This window comes from Besnoitia besnoiti (genome assembly GCF_002563875.1).
Source record: "Besnoitia besnoiti strain Bb-Ger1 chromosome Unknown contig00057, whole genome shotgun sequence".
NCBI lineage: Eukaryota > Apicomplexa > Conoidasida > Eucoccidiorida > Sarcocystidae > Besnoitia > Besnoitia besnoiti.
In genome coordinates, this window is record NW_021703951.1 from 1 (window position 1) to 18,712 (window position 18,712).

The window sequence follows — 18,712 nt, forward strand, 5'->3', positions numbered from 1 at the left end:
TTACCATACATAGTACTTTTATGATCCCAGGCTGGTTTAATAATCAAAGTTTAGCCGGGAAGTTAGCGTCTAAAATATATAACCGATAGTCTCAACTTAGATGCACAGATGACATAATTAATCCTTGTACGGTTTGTACTACTTGACTCCTCAGTTTAAGTTAAGGAGTCCTTTGTTTACAGCTTGTACCGTTACTTTCAGGAGCATACCGTTAAATTCGATGATCTTATGTGTTCACTCAAATCGAATAAACAAAGACAATAGTTCCTAGAATACTGAAGATGACTCCGGTTATGAGATACAGACAACCAAGTTCTTTATGATTGCAGTACACCACCACCCCACTGGACTGCTTAAGACAGCTAAAAGTGTTGGATTTCAATATCACGGTAATCATGTTTGCTTGGAAGCTGTAGTCATTATAACTATTGATTTAGTATAAGCATAGAACCAATCCGGTAGTAAGATATACGATAGTAGCTAATCTACCATATAAGATATAAGTCGCTTGTGGAATAGCACTACCAATAATAATCAAGAAGATCATACTGTATACCCAAATAATTACCCATCCACTGACTACATTTCGAGTCATAAAATGTTGTCGTATCAACATTCGAGTATTCAAAGCTCGAATTTCAGATAAAAGAGCTAAGTTAATGAGAGAGGACATAAATACTAACAAAACCACCGGTTTTGGATGGGATTACTTTTAACACCGCATAATATGCTAAAAAGTACCATTCAGGTACGATATGAAGCGGAGAGTTACAAACCGGTTCACTGGTATGGAGTTATCTGGGTGCGATAATTCAATCAAACCAAAAGCCGTTTGTAAGAAAATTAAACCAATTAGATAGGATAGACATTTAGCATCGGTCATTAACATATGAGGATAGAAGGCTACTTTAAGTGCGGAATCAATACCTGCAGGGTTACTAGAACCATTTAAATGTAAATAGAAGATGTGTAATACAATTAGAATGCAACCTACAAAAGGTAATATAAAGTGCAATACAAAGAATCGTTTTAATGTTACATCAGATACATAGTATCCACCGAGTAACCAAGGTACTAAATGGTATTGGAGAAAGGAGATTAGTAATGACTGTAGCACCCCAGAAACTCATCTGTCCCCATGGTAGTACATAACCGAGGAAAGCAGTGGCTATAGTAAGTAGATATAAAACTAAACCAGACATCCAAGCAGTAGTTAAATAACTATAGCTGGAGTTATACATACCTCGAGACATGTGTATTAAGATACACAAGAAGACGAAAGAAGCAGTTGTTGCATGCAACATCCTAAATTCCCATCCTGCTGCTACCTCTCTAACTAGATGTTGAACACTAGCAAATGCACAAGATGCTTCAGAAGTATATCGGAACGCTAAAGTGATACCTGTAATTATTTGGAGTACAAAGGTAATTGCAACTAAGAAACCAAAGTTATAAGATGAATTTAGATTGAGAGCACACCGATAAAAGACGAGGTGTGCCCGGAATAGACTCATGGAAATTTGGTGTGTTCTCGAAACCATGCTAGCACAATAGAACTTCGTTAAATAACTACATATTAAAATGAGCGCATGTAAACTAGTCTTAAACACACCGCTCGTCACGTAACAAATCTCAAATCGTACTGTAGATTTTATATATGTACCGTAACTATAACCATGGTGACATCCAATGTTCACGCTCAATCTTACCATACATAGTACTTTTATGATCCCAGGCTGGTTTAATAAGTCAAAGTTTAGCCGGGAAGTTAGCGTCTAAAATATATAACCGATAGTCTCAACTTAGATGCACAGATGGACATAATTAATCCTTGTACGGTTTGTACCTACTTGACTCCTCAGTTTAAGTTAAGGAGTCCTTTGTTTACAGCTTGTACCGTTACTTTCAGGAGCATACCGTTAAATTCGATGATCTTATGTGTTCACTCAAATCGAATAAACAAAGACATTATAGTTTCCTAGAATACTGAAGATGACTCCGGTTATGAGATACAGACAACCAAGTTCTTTATGATTGCAGTACACCACCACCCCACTGGACTGCTTAAGACAGCTAAAAGTGTTGGATTTCAATATCACGGTAATCATGTTTGCTTGGAAGCTGTAGTCATTATAACTATTGATTTAGTATAAGCATAGAACCAATCCGGTAGTAAGATATACGATAGTAGCTAATCTACCATATAAGATATAAGTCGCTTGTGGAATAGCACTACCAATAATATCAAGAAGATCATACTGTATACCCAAATAATTACCCATCCACTGACTACATTTCGAGTCATAAAATGTTGTCGTATCAAACATTCGAGTATTCAAAGCTCGAATTTCAGATAAAAGAGCTAAGTTAATGAGAGAGGACATAAATACTAACAAACCACCGGTTTTGGATGGGATTACTTTTAACACCGCATAATATGCTAAAAAGTACCATTCAGGTACGATATGAAGCGGAGTTACAAACCGGTTCACTGGTATGGAGTTATCTGGGTGCGATAATTCGACATAGCTGTGATGTTAAGGAGCATAGGAGATGCTACACGCCTTAATTGGTACTGCATTGATATAATTATCGTACAAGCACTCAGCTAGTTATTGAGAGACACTCACGAGCCCAAAACCATAACTTCGTAATCTCAATGGTTTGTGATAGAACCATAACACAATGATCTTTACACAGTTCAACCCTGTATTATAAAATCCAGTAGACTCATGTCCTTGTCGTTTATATAAATCTATTAATGCTTGTCAAGTTCCTTGTATCTAGTGTTGATGTACAACAGACGCTCTCCTTGTTCCACTACCTAACCATAATCTATTGTTCCAGATATTAAGGAATGTACGCTTCATATAACTTACACAACGTTATGCCAAGAAGGATACCAGATTACCCTGATTATCTTTGTTATATTAATACATGGTGTTCAATTGGTTCTATATCCACAATAGTTATCATCTTAACTATGCTCTGCTAATGCACTTAACATGATGGTCATGAAAAGCACAAGAGAACTTGATCCGGTAAACAAAGACCTTCAAGATCTAAACCAGTAGTCCAACTCGTAGTATATACTCCCAGAAAAAGGTAGTTTATATCAACTAGGAATCCCATTTTAGTAAGTGTAACATGGAGTCTAGCTTCAGTTGTTATCTGATTGGTATTGCATGCCTGGTGACTTAGAATATGATTCTTATTAATGGGAGCACAGTTCCCTGGGTATCCAATCCAGTGCTCTGCCTGGGCATTGAAATAACCCACAGTTCACCCTGTATTATAAAATCCAGTAGACTCATGTCCTTGTCGTTTATATAAATCTATTAATGCTTGTCAAGTTCCTTGTATCTAGTTAGCTCACTGCGTACTTAGGATCAGACCAAAAGAGTTCACTAATGGTACTAGAAAAGGAGATCGCGTTAGTTCTTGGGAAAACGACTTCCGAACCACCAATATATATTGGTACAAAGAAGTTACCATATCCTCCGTACAAAGCAGGCATTAAGAACATAAAGATCATAGCTAGGCCATGTATCGTTATTATCACATTATAAGTAGCTATCGTCTCTGTACAAATGATCCGCGATCCAGAACTGTATAACTCAAATCGAATAAACAAAGACATTATAGTTCCTAGAATACTGAAGATGACTCCGGTTATGAGATACAGACAACCAAGTTCTTTATGATTGCAGTACACCACCACCCCACTGGACTGCTTAAGACAGCTAAAAGTGTTGGATTTCAATATCCTACTACATTAAGATTATTCCACATCGGTTATGTTCTAGGCGTAATATATGGATTCTTGTTCTCACTCATCTTAACAGCGAGAGAAAACTACTACTCAGATGCTAGTCTAATCAGTAGCATCGTACTTGGAGTTATCATCTCTGAGACAGGATTATTTATCAGCTTTTTCTGGGGAGTATATACTACGAGTTGGACTACTGGTTTAGATCTTGAAGGTCTTTGTTTACCGGATCCAAGTTCTCTTGTGCTTTTCATGACCATCATGTTAAGTGCATTAGCAGAGCATAGTTAAGATGATAACTATTGTGGATATAGAACCAATTGAACACCATGTATTAATATAACAAAGATAATCAGGGTAATCTGGTATCCTTCTTGGCATAACGTTGTGTAGTTATATGAAGCGTACATTCCTTAATATCTGGAACAATAGATTATGGTTAGGTAGTGGAACAAGGAGAGCGTCTGTTGTACATCAACACTAGATACTGCTAATACCACTGTAGAGGTATAGTATATAATCCCTGCCCGGTGCAGTAAAATGTAAACGGCGGCTGTATTATGACGGTCCAAAGGTAGGTAAATCCTTGTCGGGTAATTATCGTCGTGCGTGAAAGTTGGTCCGACTCTTCACATGTCGTTTATCTAAAACTTTCTTAAATAGAATTATCTTTGAATATGAGGATCCAGATGGCCCGACGGTTAGACCCTGAGCACCTTTACATCCCTTAAATCATATACAGGATCAAATCTTCCTTGAGCGACTCGACAGGCACTAGAGATAGCGTGAAAGCTCTTTTGATTTCCATGAACGGAGTTACATATTAGATTCTCTTCGCTCCCATGGTATTTAGTAAGTTAACATTGAAACGTATCCAGTGTAAAGTTTGAACGTAATCCTTTACCTTCTATGTTGTTATGTTAACCAAATAAGTTTCATCGTTGTTGATATTTCATTGACATGTTGATAACATAAATACTAACAAACCACCGGTTTTGGATGGGATTACTTTTAACACCGCATAATATGCTAAAAAGTACCATTCAGGTACGATATGAAGCGGAGTTACAAACCGGTTCACTGGTATGGAGTTATCTGGGTGCGATAATTCAATCAAACCAAAAGCCGTTTGTAAGAAAATTAAACCAATTAGATAGGATAGACATTTAGCATCGGTCATTAACATATGAGGATAGAAGGCTACTTTAAGTGCGGAATCAATACCTGCAGGGTTACTAGAACCATTTAAATGTAAATAGAAGATGTGTAATACAATTAGAATGCAACCTACAAAAGGTAATATAAAGTGCAATACAAAGAATCGTTTTAATGTTACATCAGATACATAGTATCCACCGAGTAACCAAGGTACTAAATATGGTATTGGAGAAAGGAGATTAGTAATGACTGTAGCACCCCAGAAACTCATCTGTCCCCATGGTAGTACATAACCGAGGAAAGCAGTGGCTATAGTAAGTAGATATAAAACTAAACCAGACATCCAAGCAGTAGTTAAATAACTATAGCTGGAGTTATACATACCTCGAGACATGTGTATTAAGATACACAAGAAGACGAAAGAAGCAGTTGTTGCATGCAACATCCTAAATTCCCATCCTGCTGCTACCTCTCTAACTAGATGTTGAACACTAGCAAATGCACAAGATGCTTCAGAAGTATATCGGAACGCTAAAGTGATACCTGTAATTATTTGGAGTACAAAGGTAATTGCAACTAAGAAACCAAAGTTATAAGATGAATTTAGATTGAGAGCACACCGATAAAAGACGAGGTGTGCCCGGAATAGACTCATGGAAATTTGGTGTGTTCTCGAAACCATGCTAGCACAATAGAACTTCGTTAAATAACTACATATTAAAATGAGCGCATGTAAACTAGTCTTAAACACACCGCTCGTCACGTAACAAATCTCAAATCGTACTGTAGATTTTATATATGTACCGTAACTATAACCATGGTGACATCCAATGTTCACGCTCAATCTTACCATACATAGTACTTTTATGATCCCAGGCTGGTTTAATAAGTCAAAGTTTAGCCGGGAAGTTAGCGTCTAAAATATATAACCGATAGTCTCAACTTAGATGCACAGATGGACATAATTAATCCTTGTACGGTTTGTACCTACTTGACTCCTCAGTTTAAGTTAAGGAGTCCTTTGTTTACAGCTTGTACCGTTACTTTCAGGAGCATACCGTTAAATTCGATGATCTTATGTGTTCACTCAAATCGAATAAACAAAGACATTATAGTTCCTAGAATACTGAAGATGACTCCGGTTATGAGATACAGACAACCAAGTTCTTTATGATTGCAGTACACCACCACCCCCACTGGACTGCTTAAGACAGCTAAAAGTGTTGGATTTCAATATCACGGTAATCATGTTTGCTTGGAAGCTGTAGTCATTTATAACTATTGATTTAGTATAAGCATAGAACCAATCCGGTAGTAAGATATACGATAGTAGCTAATCTACCATATAAGATATAAGTCGCTTGTGGAAATAGCACTACCAATAATAATCAAGAAGATCATACTGTATACCCAAATAATTACAGGTATCACTTTAGCGTTCCTAACTGAATCTTGTTCAATAACAAGGGAGTAATGAGCCGACATGGAGGTGCTGATACAATCGAGGATTAGAACTCCCAATATTATCTGACCTGTTATCCCGGCGTACCTTACGACCGTTATATGATTTAGAGATAGAATGTAATGTGGATTAATATCCACATGAGTTTCTACAAAGTGTAGATATAAAATAGTGAATGGTTCTGTAAAGATCTTGCATAACATACCTTTAGATTTGCTTAGCATTATAGAGCTTGTAGGCATGTAAGTAACTAAAGAACTATAGATACTTTGAGTGAAGAATACAAGGATAGCTCCAACAATAACATGGCTAAAATGTATACCAGTTAAGATGAAAAGTCCATTACCAAATGCATTATCATTAATATAAAGAGATAGTCCTAAGTATTCCGTACAGACTAACATTAAGAAGGCGACTACCAAAGTGAATGTCATGATATTCGTACAGCTTGTATACAAATGTTGGTTTTTCAAATATACGCTGGATACCACTATACTTAATGCAGAGCATAGTTAAGATGATAACTATTGTGGATATAGAACCAATTGAACACCATGTATTAATATAACAAAGATAATCAGGGTAATCTGGTATCCTTCTTGGCATAACGTTGTGTAGTTATATGAAGCGTACATTCCTTAATATCTGGAACAATAGATTATGGTTAGGTAGTGGAACAAGGAGAGCGTCTGTTGTACATCAACACTAGATACAAGGAACTTGACAAGCATTAATAGATTTATATAAACGACAAGGACATGAGTCTACTGGATTTTATAATACAGGGTTGAACTGTGTAAAGATCATTGTGTTATGGTTCTATCACAAACCATTGAGATTACGAAGTTATGGTTTTGGGCTCGTGAGTGTCTCTCAATAACTAGCTGAGTGCTTGTACGGAGGATATGGTAACTTCTTTGTACCAATATATATTGGTGGTTCGGAAGTCGTTTTCCCAAGAACTAACGCGATCTCCTATTTTCTAGTACCATTAGGTTCTGTGTTGTTAACTCAAAGTATTTGTTCCGAGTTTGGTAGTGGTCTTGGTTGGACAATGTATCCTCCACTAAGTACTAGCTTGATGGTGTTAAATCCAGAGGCAACTGATTGGATTATCGGAGGTCTTGCAGTACTAGGAATTAGTAGTATTTTAAGTTCTATTAACTTCCTTGGTACTTGCGTCTTCATGGGTTCTAATGCTGGTGCTAAGAACTATATTCTATATATCTGGGCTATCATATTTACTGCCCTTATGTTAGTCTTCACTCTACCTATTCTTACTGGTGGATTAGTTATGATCCTTCTTGATCTACACGTAAACACTGAATTTTATGATTCTATGTATTCTGGTGATAGTGTACTTTATCAACATCTATTCTGGTTCTTCGGACATCCAGAGGTATACATTCTAATTTTACCTGCTTTTGGTGTAGTCTCGCAGACATTATCTATGTATGCTGCTAGATCTGTCTTCGGTGGACAATCTATGATCTTAGCTATGGGTTGTATTTCTATTCTAGGTTCCTTAGTATGGGCACATCATATGATGACAGTCGGTCTAGAGGTAGATACCAGAGCTTATTTCTCTGCTATGACTATTATGATTGCAATTCCTACCGGTACTAAGATTTTCAACTGGTTAGGTACCTATATGGCTAGCCATACAACTACAAGAACTGTAGATCTATGGGCTGCTCTTAGTTTTATCCTATTGTTTACTCTAGGTGGTACTACAGGTGTAGTTATGGGTAACGCTGGTATGGATATTGCCCTACATGATACATACTATATTGTAGCTCATTTCCATTTCGTATTATCTCTTGGTGCAGTACTAGCTACTATATGTGGCTTTATCTTCTATAGCAGAGATATGTTCGGAGATACTGTAAATCTATTCCATGTAAATACCGGTGCTTCTCCATATTTAAGCATCTGGTTTGTAGTCTTCTTAGGTAGTATCTTATTAATTTTCATCCCTATGCATATACTTGGTTTCAACGTTATGCCAAGAAGGATACCAGATTACCCTGATTATCTTTGTTATATTAATACATGGTGTTCAATTGGTTCTATATCCACAATAGTTATCATCTTAACTATGCTCTGCTAATGCACTTAACATGATGGTCATGAAAAGCACAAGAGAACTTGGATCCGGTAAACAAAGACCTTCAAGATCTAAACCAGTAGTCCAACTCGTAGTATATACTCCCAGAAAAAGGTAGTTTATATCAACCTAGGAATCCCATTTTAGTAAGTGTAACATGGAGTCTAGCTTCAGTTGTTATCTGATTGGTATTGCATGCCTGGTGACTTAGAATATGATTCTTATTAATGGGAGCACAGTTCCCTGGGTATCCAATCCAGTGCTCTGCCTTGGGCATTGAAACTAACCACAGTTCAACCCTGTATTATAAAATCCAGTAGACTCATGTCCTTGTCGTTTATATAAATCTATTAATGCTTGTCAAGTTCCTTGTATCTAGTTAGCTCACTGCGTACTTAGGATCAGACCAAAAGAGTTCACTAATGGTACTAGAAAATAGGAGATCGCGTTAGTTCTTGGGAAAACGACTTCCGAACCACCAATATATATTGGTACAAAGAAGTTACCATATCCTCCGTACAAAGCAGGCATTAAGAACATAAAGATCATAGCTAGGCCATGTATCGTTATTATCACATTATAAGTAGCTATCGTCTCTGTACAAATGATCCGCGATCCAGAACTGTATAACTCAAATCGAATAAACAAAGACATTATAGTTTCCTAGAATACTGAAGATGACTCCGGTTATGAGATACAGACAACCAAGTTCTTTATGATTGCAGTACACCACCACCCCACTGGACTGCTTAAGACAGCTAAAAGTGTTGGATTTCAATATCCTACTACATTAAGATTATTCCACATCGGTTATGTTCTAGGCGTAATATATGGATTCTTGTTCTCACTCATCTTAACAGCGAGAGAAAACTACTACTCAGATGCTAGTCTAATCAGTAGCATCGTACTTGGAGTTATCATCTCTGAGACAGGATTATTTATCAGCTTTTTCTGGGAGTATATACTACGAGTTGGACTACTGGTTTAGATCTTGAAGGTCTTTGTTTACCGGATCCAAGTTCTCTTGTGCTTTTCATGACCATCATGTTAAGTGCATTAGCAGAGCATAGTTAAGATGATAACTATTGTGGATATAGAACCAATTGAACACCATGTATTAATATAACAAAGATAATCAGGGTAATCTGGTATCCTTCTTGGCATAACGTTGAAACCAAGTATATGCATAGGGATGAAAATTAATAAGATACTACCTAAGAAGACTACAAACCAGATGCTTAAATATGGAGAAGCACCGGTATTTACATGGAATAGATTTACAGTATCTCCGAACATATCTCTGCTATAGAAGATAAAGCCACATATAGTAGCTAGTACTGCACCAAGAGATAATACGAAATGGAAATGAGCTACAATATAGTATGTATCATGTAGGGCAATATCCATACCAGCGTTACCCATAACTACACCTGTAGTACCACCTAGAGTAAACAATAGGATAAAACTAAGAGCAGCCCATAGATCTACAGTTCTTGTAGTTGTATGGCTAGCCATATAGGTACCTAACCAGTTGAAAATCTTAGTACCGGTAGGAATTGCAATCATAATAGTCATAGCAGAGAAATAAGCTCTGGTATCTACCTCTAGACCGACTGTCATCATATGATGTGCCCATACTAAGGAACCTAGAATAGAAATACAACCCATAGCTAAGATCATAGATTGTCCACCGAAGACAGATCTAGCAGCATACATAGATAATGTCTGCGAGACTACACCAAAAGCAGGTAAAATTAGAATGTATACCTCTGGATGTCCGAAGAACCAGAATAGATGTTGATAAAGTACACTATCACCAGAATACATAGAATCATAAAATTCAGTGTTTACGTGTAGATCAAGAAGGATCATAACTAATCCACCAGTAAGAATAGGTAGAGTGAAGACTAACATAAGGGCAGTAAATATGATAGCCCAGATATATAGAATATAGTTCTTAGCACCAGCATTAGAACCCATGAAGACGCAAGTACCAAGGAAGTTAATAGAACTTAAAATACTACTAATTCCTAGTACTGCAAGACCTCCGATAATCCAATCAGTTGCCCTCTGGATTTAACACCATCAAGCTAGTACTTAGTGGAGGATACATTGTCCAACCAAGACCACTACCAAACTCGGAACAAATACTTTGAGTTAACAACACAGAACCTAATGGTACTAGAAAATAGGAGATCGCGTTAGTTCTTGGAAAACGACTTCCGAACCACACCAATATATATTGGTACAAAGAAGTTACCATATCCTCCGTACAAAGCAGGCATTAAGAACATAAAGATCATAGCTAGGCCATGTATCGTTATTATCACATTATAAGTAGCTATCGTCTCTGTACAAATGATCCGCGATCCAGAACTGTATAACTCAAATCGAATAAACAAAGACATTATAGTTCCTAGAATACTGAAGATGACTCCGGTTATGAGATACAGACAACCAAGTTCTTTATGATTGCAGTACACCACCACCCCACTGGACTGCTTAAGACAGCTAAAAGTGTTGGATTTCAATATCCTACTACATTAAGATTATTCCACATCGGTTATGTTCTAGGCGTAATATATGGATTCTTGTTCTCACTCATCTTAACAGCGAGAGAAAACTACTACTCAGATGCTAGTCTAATCAGTAGCATCGTACTTGGAGTATCATCTCTGAGACAGGATTATTTATCAGCTTTTTCTGGGGAGTATATACTACGAGTTGGACTACTGGTTTAGATCTTGAAGGTCTTTGTTTACCGGATCCAAGTTCTCTTGTGCTTTTCATGACCATCATGTTAAGTGCATTAAGTATAGTGGTATCCAGCGTATATTTGAAAAACCAACATTTGTATACAAGCTGTACGAATATCATGACATTCACTTTGGTAGTCGCCTTCTTAATGTTAGTCTGTACGGAATACACGGATCGGATTCTTGTTGGCCTGGCACCTGTTTAGTAACTGGATGAACGCTTTTTACGCCTGGTATGCATGGATAATACTCGACTCTTCTATAGTTTAACCGCTACTGCTGGGACTGTATATTATGTACTTACGGTAGTACTATCAAGCCTCTTCTTCCAAATAGATTTCATGGAAAACCTAAAATTCGCATGTTTGATTGACATTTAGCCGCTAATATACAATCATCCAAGATATATTTATCTATCGCAGGTTCGGTCTAATGTCCCGTTATACTATATAGATCACATGGCTTCTGGTACTTTGAGATCATGCTAACGGCGAGAAGGGAAGTGTGTTTCAATAACTAGCTGAGTGCTTGTACGATAATTATATCAATGCAGTACCAATTAAGGCGTGTAGCATCTCCTATGCTCCTTAACATCACAGCTATGTCGAATTATCGCACCCAGATAACTCCATACCAGTGAACCGGTTTGTAACTCCGCTTCATATCGTACCTGAATGGTACTTTTTAGCATATTATGCGTTAAAAGTAATCCCATCCAAAACGGTTTTGTTATATTTATTTATCAACATGTCAATAAATACAAAACGATAAACTTATTGGTTAACAAACAAATAAAGTAAACTGGATTACGTTAAACTTTACATGGATACGTTTCAATGTAACTTACTAAATACCATGGGAGCGAAGAGATTAAAAGTAATCCCATCCAATAAACCGGTGGTTTGTTAGTATTTATGTCCTCTCTCATTAACTTAGCTCTTTTATCTGAAATTCGAGCTTTGAATACTCGAATGTTGATACGACAACATTTTATGACTCGAAATGTAGTCAGTGGATGGGTAATTATTTGGGTATACAGTATGATCTTCTTGATTATTATTGGTAGTGCTATTCCACAAGCGACTTATATCTTATATGGTAGATTAGCTACTATCGTATATCTTACTACCGGATTGGTTCTATGCTTATACTAAATCAATAGTTATAATGACTACAGCTTCCAAGCAAACATGATTACCGTGATATTGAAATCCAACACTTTTAGCTGTCTTAAGCAGTCCAGTGGGGTGGTGGTGTACTGCAATCATAAAGAACTTGGTTGTCTGTATCTCATAACCGGAGTCATCTTCAGTATTCTAGGAACTATAATGTCTTTGTTTATTCGATTTGAGTTATACAGTTCTGGATCGCGGATCATTTGTACAGAGACGATAGCTACTTATAATGTGATAATAACGATACATGGCCTAGCTATGATCTTTATGTTCTTAATGCCTGCTTTGTACGGAGGATATGGTAACTTCTTTGTACCAATATATATTGGTGGTTCGGAAGTCGTTTTCCCAAGAACTAACGCGATCTCCTATTTTCTAGTACCATTAGGTTCTGTGTTGTTAACTCAAAGTATTTGTTCCGAGTTTGGTAGTGGTCTTGGTTGGACAATGTATCCTCCACTAAGTACTAGCTTGATGGTGTTAAATCCAGAGGCAACTGATTGGATTATCGGAGGTCTTGCAGTACTAGGAATTAGTAGTATTTTAAGTTCTATTAACTTCCTTGGTACTTGCGTCTTCATGGGTTCTAATGCTGGTGCTAAGAACTATATTCTATATATCTGGGCTATCATATTTACTGCCCTTATGTTAGTCTTCACTCTACCTATTCTTACTGGTGGATTAGTTATGATCCTTCTTGATCTACACGTAAACACTGAATTTTATGATTCTATGTATTCTGGTGATAGTGTACTTTATCAACATCTATTCTGGTTCTTCGGACATCCAGAGGTATACATTCTAATTTTACCTGCTTTTGGTGTAGTCTCGCAGACATTATCTATGTATGCTGCTAGATCTGTCTTCGGTGGACAATCTATGATCTTAGCTATGGGTTGTATTTCTATTCTAGGTTCCTTAGTATGGGCACATCATATGATGACAGTCGGTCTAGAGGTAGATACCAGAGCTTATTTCTCTGCTATGACTATTATGATTGCAATTCCTACCGGTACTAAGATTTTCAACTGGTTAGGTACCTATATGGCTAGCCATACAACTACAAGAACTGTAGATCTATGGGCTGCTCTTAGTTTTATCCTATTGTTTACTCTAGGTGGTACTACAGGTGTAGTTATGGGTAACGCTGGTATGGATATTGCCCTACATGATACATACTATATTGTAGCTCATTTCCATTTCGTATTATCTCTTGGTGCAGTACTAGCTACTATATGTGGCTTTATCTTCTATAGCAGAGATATGTTCGGAAGATACTGTAAATCTATTCCATGTAAATACCGGTGCTTCTCCATATTTAAGCATCTGGTTTGTAGTCTTCTTAGGTAGTATCTTATTAATTTTCATCCCTATGCATATACTTGGTTTCAACGTTATGCCAAGAAGGATACCAGATTACCCTGATTATCTTTGTTATATTAATACATGGTGTTCAATTGGTTCTATATCCACAATAGTTATCATCTTAACTATGCTCTGCTAATGCACTTAACATGATGGTCATGAAAAGCACAAGAGAACTTGGATCCGGTAAACAAAGACCTTCAAGATCTAAACCAGTAGTCCAACTCGTAGTATATACTCCCCAGAAAAAAGCTGATAAATAATCCTGTCTCAGAGATGATAACTCCAAGTACGATGCTACTGATTAGACTAGCATCTGAGTAGTAGTTTTCTCTCGCTGTTAAGATGAGTGAGAACAAGAATCCATATATTACGCCTAGAACATAACCGATGTGGAATAATCTTAATGTAGTAGGATATTGAAATCCAACACTTTTAGCTGTCTTAAGCAGTCCAGTGGGTGGTGGTGTACTGCAATCATAAAGAACTTGGTTGTCTGTATCTCAATAACCGGAGTCATCTTCAGTATTCTAGGAACTATAATGTCTTTGTTTATTCGATTTGAGTTATACAGTTCTGGATCGCGGATCATTTGTACAGAGACGATAGCTACTTATAAATGTGATAATAACGATACATGGCCTAGCTATGATCTTTATGTTCTTAATGCCTGCTTTTGTACGGAGGATATGGTAACTTCTTTTGTACCAATATATATTGGTGGTTCGGAAGTCGTTTTCCCAAGAACTAACGCGATCTCCTATTTTCTAGTACCATTAGGTTCTGTGTTGTTAACTCAAAGTATTTGTTCCGAGTTTGGTAGTGTCTTGGTTGGACAATGTATCCTCCACTAAGTACTAGCTTGATGGTGTTAAATCCAGAGGCAACTGATTGGATTATCGGAGGTCTTGCAGTACTAGGAATTAGTAGTATTTTAAGTTCTATTAACTTCCTTGGTACTTGCGTCTTCATGGGTTCTAATGCTGGTGCTAAGAACTATATTCTATATATCTGGGCTATCATATTTACTGCCCTTATGTTAGTCTTCACTCTACCTATTCTTACTGGTGGATTAGTTATGATCCTTCTTGATCTACACGTAAACACTGAATTTTATGATTCTATGTATTCTGGTGATAGTGTACTTTATCAACATCTATTCTGGTTCTTCGGACATCCAGAGGTATACATTCTAATTTTACCTGCTTTTGGTGTAGTCTCGCAGACATTATCTATGTATGCTGCTAGATCTGTCTTCGGTGGACAATCTATGATCTTAGCTATGGGTTGTATTTCTATCTAGGTTCCTTAGTATGGGCACATCATATGATGACAGTCGGTCTAGAGGTAGATACCAGAGCTTATTTCTCTGCTATGACTATTATGATTGCAATTCCTACCGGTACTAAGATTTTCAACTGGTTAGGTACCTATATGGCTAGCCATACAACTACAAGAACTGTAGATCTATGGGCTGCTCTTTAGTTTTATCCTATTGTTTACTCTAGGTGGTACTACAGGTGTAGTTATGGGTAACGCTGGTATGGATATTGCCCTACATGATACATACTATATTGTAGCTCATTTCCATTTCGTATTATCTCTTGGTGCAGTACTAGCTACTATATGTGGCTTTATCTTCTATAGCAGAGATATGTTCGGAGATACTGTAAATCTATTCCATGTAAATACCGGTGCTTCTCCATATTTAAGCATCTGGTTTGTAGTCTTCTTAGGTAGTATCTTATTAATTTTTCATCCCTATGCATATACTTGGTTTCAACGTTATGCCAAGAAGGATACCAGATTACCCTGATTATCTTTGTTATATTAATACATGGTGTTCAATTGGTTCTATATCCACAATAGTTATCATCTTAACTATGCTCTGCATTAAGTATACGTGGTATCCAGCGTATATTTGAAAAACCAAACATTTGTATACAAGCTGTAACGAATATCATGAACATTCACTTTGGTAGTCGCCTTCTTAATGTTAGTCTGTACGGAATACTTAGGACTATCTCTTTATATTAATGATAATGCATTTGGTAATGGACTTTTCATCTTAACTGGTATACATTTTAGCCATGTTATTGTTGGAGCTATCCTTGTATTCTTCACTCAAAGTATCTATAGTTCTTTAGTTACTTACATGCCTACAAGCTCTATAATGCTAAGCAAATCTAAAGGTATGTTATGCAAGATCTTTACAGAACCATTCACTATTTTATATCTACACTTTGTAGAAACCATGTGGATATTAATCCACATTACATTCTATCTCTAAATCATATAACGGTCGTAAGGTACGCCGGGGATAACAGGTCAGATAATATTGGGAGTTCTAATCCTCGGATTGTATCAGCACCTCCATGTCGGCTCATTACTCCTTGTTATTGAACAAGATTCAGTTAGGAACGCTAGTTCACCGTCAGATGTAATACGTGAGCTGGGTTAAGAACGTCTGGAGACAGTTTGTTCCCTATCTACCATATTATCTAATTGGTTTAATTTTCTTACAAACGGCTTTTGGTTTGATTGAATTATCGCACCCAGATAACTCCATACCAGTGAACCGGTTTGTAACTCCGCTTCATATCGTACCTGAATGGTACTTTTTAGCATATTATGCGGTGTTAAAAGTAATCCCATCCAAAACCGGTGGTTTGTTAGTATTTATGTCCTCTCTCATTAACTTAGCTCTTTTATCTGAAATTCGAGCTTTGAAATACTCGAATGTTGATACGACAACATTTTATGACTCGAAATGTAGTCAGTGGATGGGTAATTATTTGGGTATACAGTATGATCTTCTTGATTATTATTGGTAGTGCTATTCCACAAGCGACTTATATCTTATATGGTAGATTAGCTACTATCGTATATCTTACTACCGGATTGGTTCTATGCTTATACTAAATCAATAGTTATAATGACTACAGCTTCCAAGCAAACATGATTACCGTGATATTGAAATCCAACACTTTTAGCTGTCTTAAGCAGTCCAGTGGGGTGGTGGTGTACTGCAATCATAAAGAACTTGGTTGTCTGTATCTCATAACCGGAGTCATCTTCAGTATTCTAGGAACTATAATGTCTTTGTTTATTCGATTTGAGTTATACAGTTCTGGATCGCGGATCATTTGTACAGAGACGATAGCTACTTATAATGTGATAATAACGATACATGGCCTAGCTATGATCTTTATGTTCTTAATGCCTGCTTTGTACGGAGGATATGGTAACTTCTTTGTACCAATATATATTGGTGGTTCGGAAGTCGTTTTCCCAAGAACTAACGCGATCTCCTATTTTCTAGTACCATTAGGTTCTGTGTTTGTTAACTCAAAGTATTTGTTCCGAGTTTGGTAGTGGTCTTGGTTGGACAATGTATCCTCCACTAAGTACTAGCTTGATGGTGTTAAATCCAGAGGCAACTGATTGGATTATCGGAGGTCTTGCAGTACTAGGAATTAGTAGTATTTTAAGTTCTATTAACTTCCTTGGTACTTGCGTCTTCATGGGTTCTAATGCTGGTGCTAAGAACTATATTCTATATATCTGGGCTATCATATTTACTGCCCTTATGTTAGTCTTCACTCTACCTATTCTTACTGGTGGATTAGTTATGATCCTTCTTGATCTACACGTAAACACTGAATTTTTATGATTCTATGTATTTCTGGTGATAGTGTACTTTATCAACATCTATTCTGGTTCTTCGGACATCCAGAGGTATACATTCTAATTTTACCTGCTTTTGGTGTAGTCTCGCAGACATTATCTATGTATGCTGCTAGATCTGTCTTCGGTGGACAATCTTATGATCTTAGCTATGGGTTGTATTTCTATTCTAGGTTCCTTAGTATGGGCACATCATATGATGACAGTCGGTCTAGAGGTAGATAACCAGAGCTTATTTCTCTGCTATGACTATTATGATTGCAATTCCTACCGGTACTAAGATTTTCAACTGGTTAGGTACCTATATGGCTAGCCATACAACTACAAGAACTGTAGATCTATGGGCTGCTCTTAGTTTTATCCTATTGTTTACTCTAGGTGGTACTACAGGTGTAGTTATGGTAACGCTGGTATGGATATTGCCCTACATGATACATACTATATTGTAGCTCATTTCCATTTCGTATTATCTCTTGGTGCAGTACTAGCTACTATATGTGGCTTTATCTTCTTATAGCAGAGATATGTTCGGAGATACTGTAAATCTATTCCATGTATAAATACCGGTGCTTCTCCATATTTAAGCATCTGGTTTGTAGTCTTTCTTAGGTAGTATCTTATTAATTTTCATCCCTATGCATATACTTGGTTTCAACGTTATGCCAAGAAGGATACCAGATTACCCTGATTATCTTTGTTATATTAATACATGGTGTTCAATTGGTTCTATATCCACAATAGTTATCATCTTAACTATGCTCTGCTAATGCACTTAACATGATGGTCATGAAAAGCACAAGAGAACTTGGATCCGGTAAACAAAGACCTTCAAGATCTAAACCAGTAGTCCAACTCGTAGTATATACTCCCCAGAAAAAGGTAGTTTATATCAACCTAGGAATCCCATTTTAGTAAGTGTAACATGGAGTCTAGCTTCAGTTGTTATCTGATTGGTATTGCATGCCTGGTGACTTAGAATATGATTCTTATTAATGGGAGCACAGTTCCCTGGGTATCCAATCCAGTGCTCTGCCCTTGGGCATTGAAACTAACCCACAGTTCAACCCTGTATTATAAAATCCAGTAGACTCATGTCCTTGTCGTTTATATAAATCTATTAATGCTTGTCAAGTTCCTTGTATCTAGTTAGCTCACTGCGTACTTAGGATCAGACCAAAGAGTTCACTAATGGTACTAGAAAATAGGAGATCGGCGTTAGTTCTTGGGAAAACG

The 18,712-nt window shown here is 37.0% G+C and overlaps 3 protein-coding genes across 3 annotated transcripts; 1 reads left to right on the forward strand and 2 right to left on the reverse strand.

Moving 5' to 3' along the window:
* Positions 1-3,700: 3,700 nt before the first annotated feature.
* BESB_064300 (uncharacterized protein) lies at positions 3,701-4,060 on the forward strand (the record flags this gene model as incomplete). Its single annotated transcript, XM_029364825.1, has 1 exon — positions 3,701-4,060. One exon carries the CDS (start codon positions 3,701-3,703, stop codon positions 4,058-4,060), a length of 360 nt encoding a protein of 119 aa, XP_029214891.1.
* A 661-nt stretch (positions 4,061-4,721) lies between these two features.
* BESB_064310 (cytochrome b) lies at positions 4,722-5,582 on the reverse strand (the record flags this gene model as incomplete). The annotated part of the gene is made up of 1 exon (XM_029364826.1): positions 4,722-5,582. One exon carries the CDS (start codon positions 5,580-5,582, stop codon positions 4,722-4,724), a length of 861 nt encoding a protein of 286 aa, XP_029214892.1.
* Positions 5,583-6,010: 428 nt separating this feature from the next.
* BESB_064320 (uncharacterized protein) lies at positions 6,011-6,823 on the reverse strand (the record flags this gene model as incomplete). Its single annotated transcript, XM_029364827.1, has 2 exons — positions 6,011-6,141; positions 6,595-6,823. 2 exons carry the CDS (start codon positions 6,821-6,823, stop codon positions 6,011-6,013), a joined length of 360 nt encoding a protein of 119 aa, XP_029214893.1.
* Between the last annotated feature and the right edge of the window lie 11,889 nt (positions 6,824-18,712).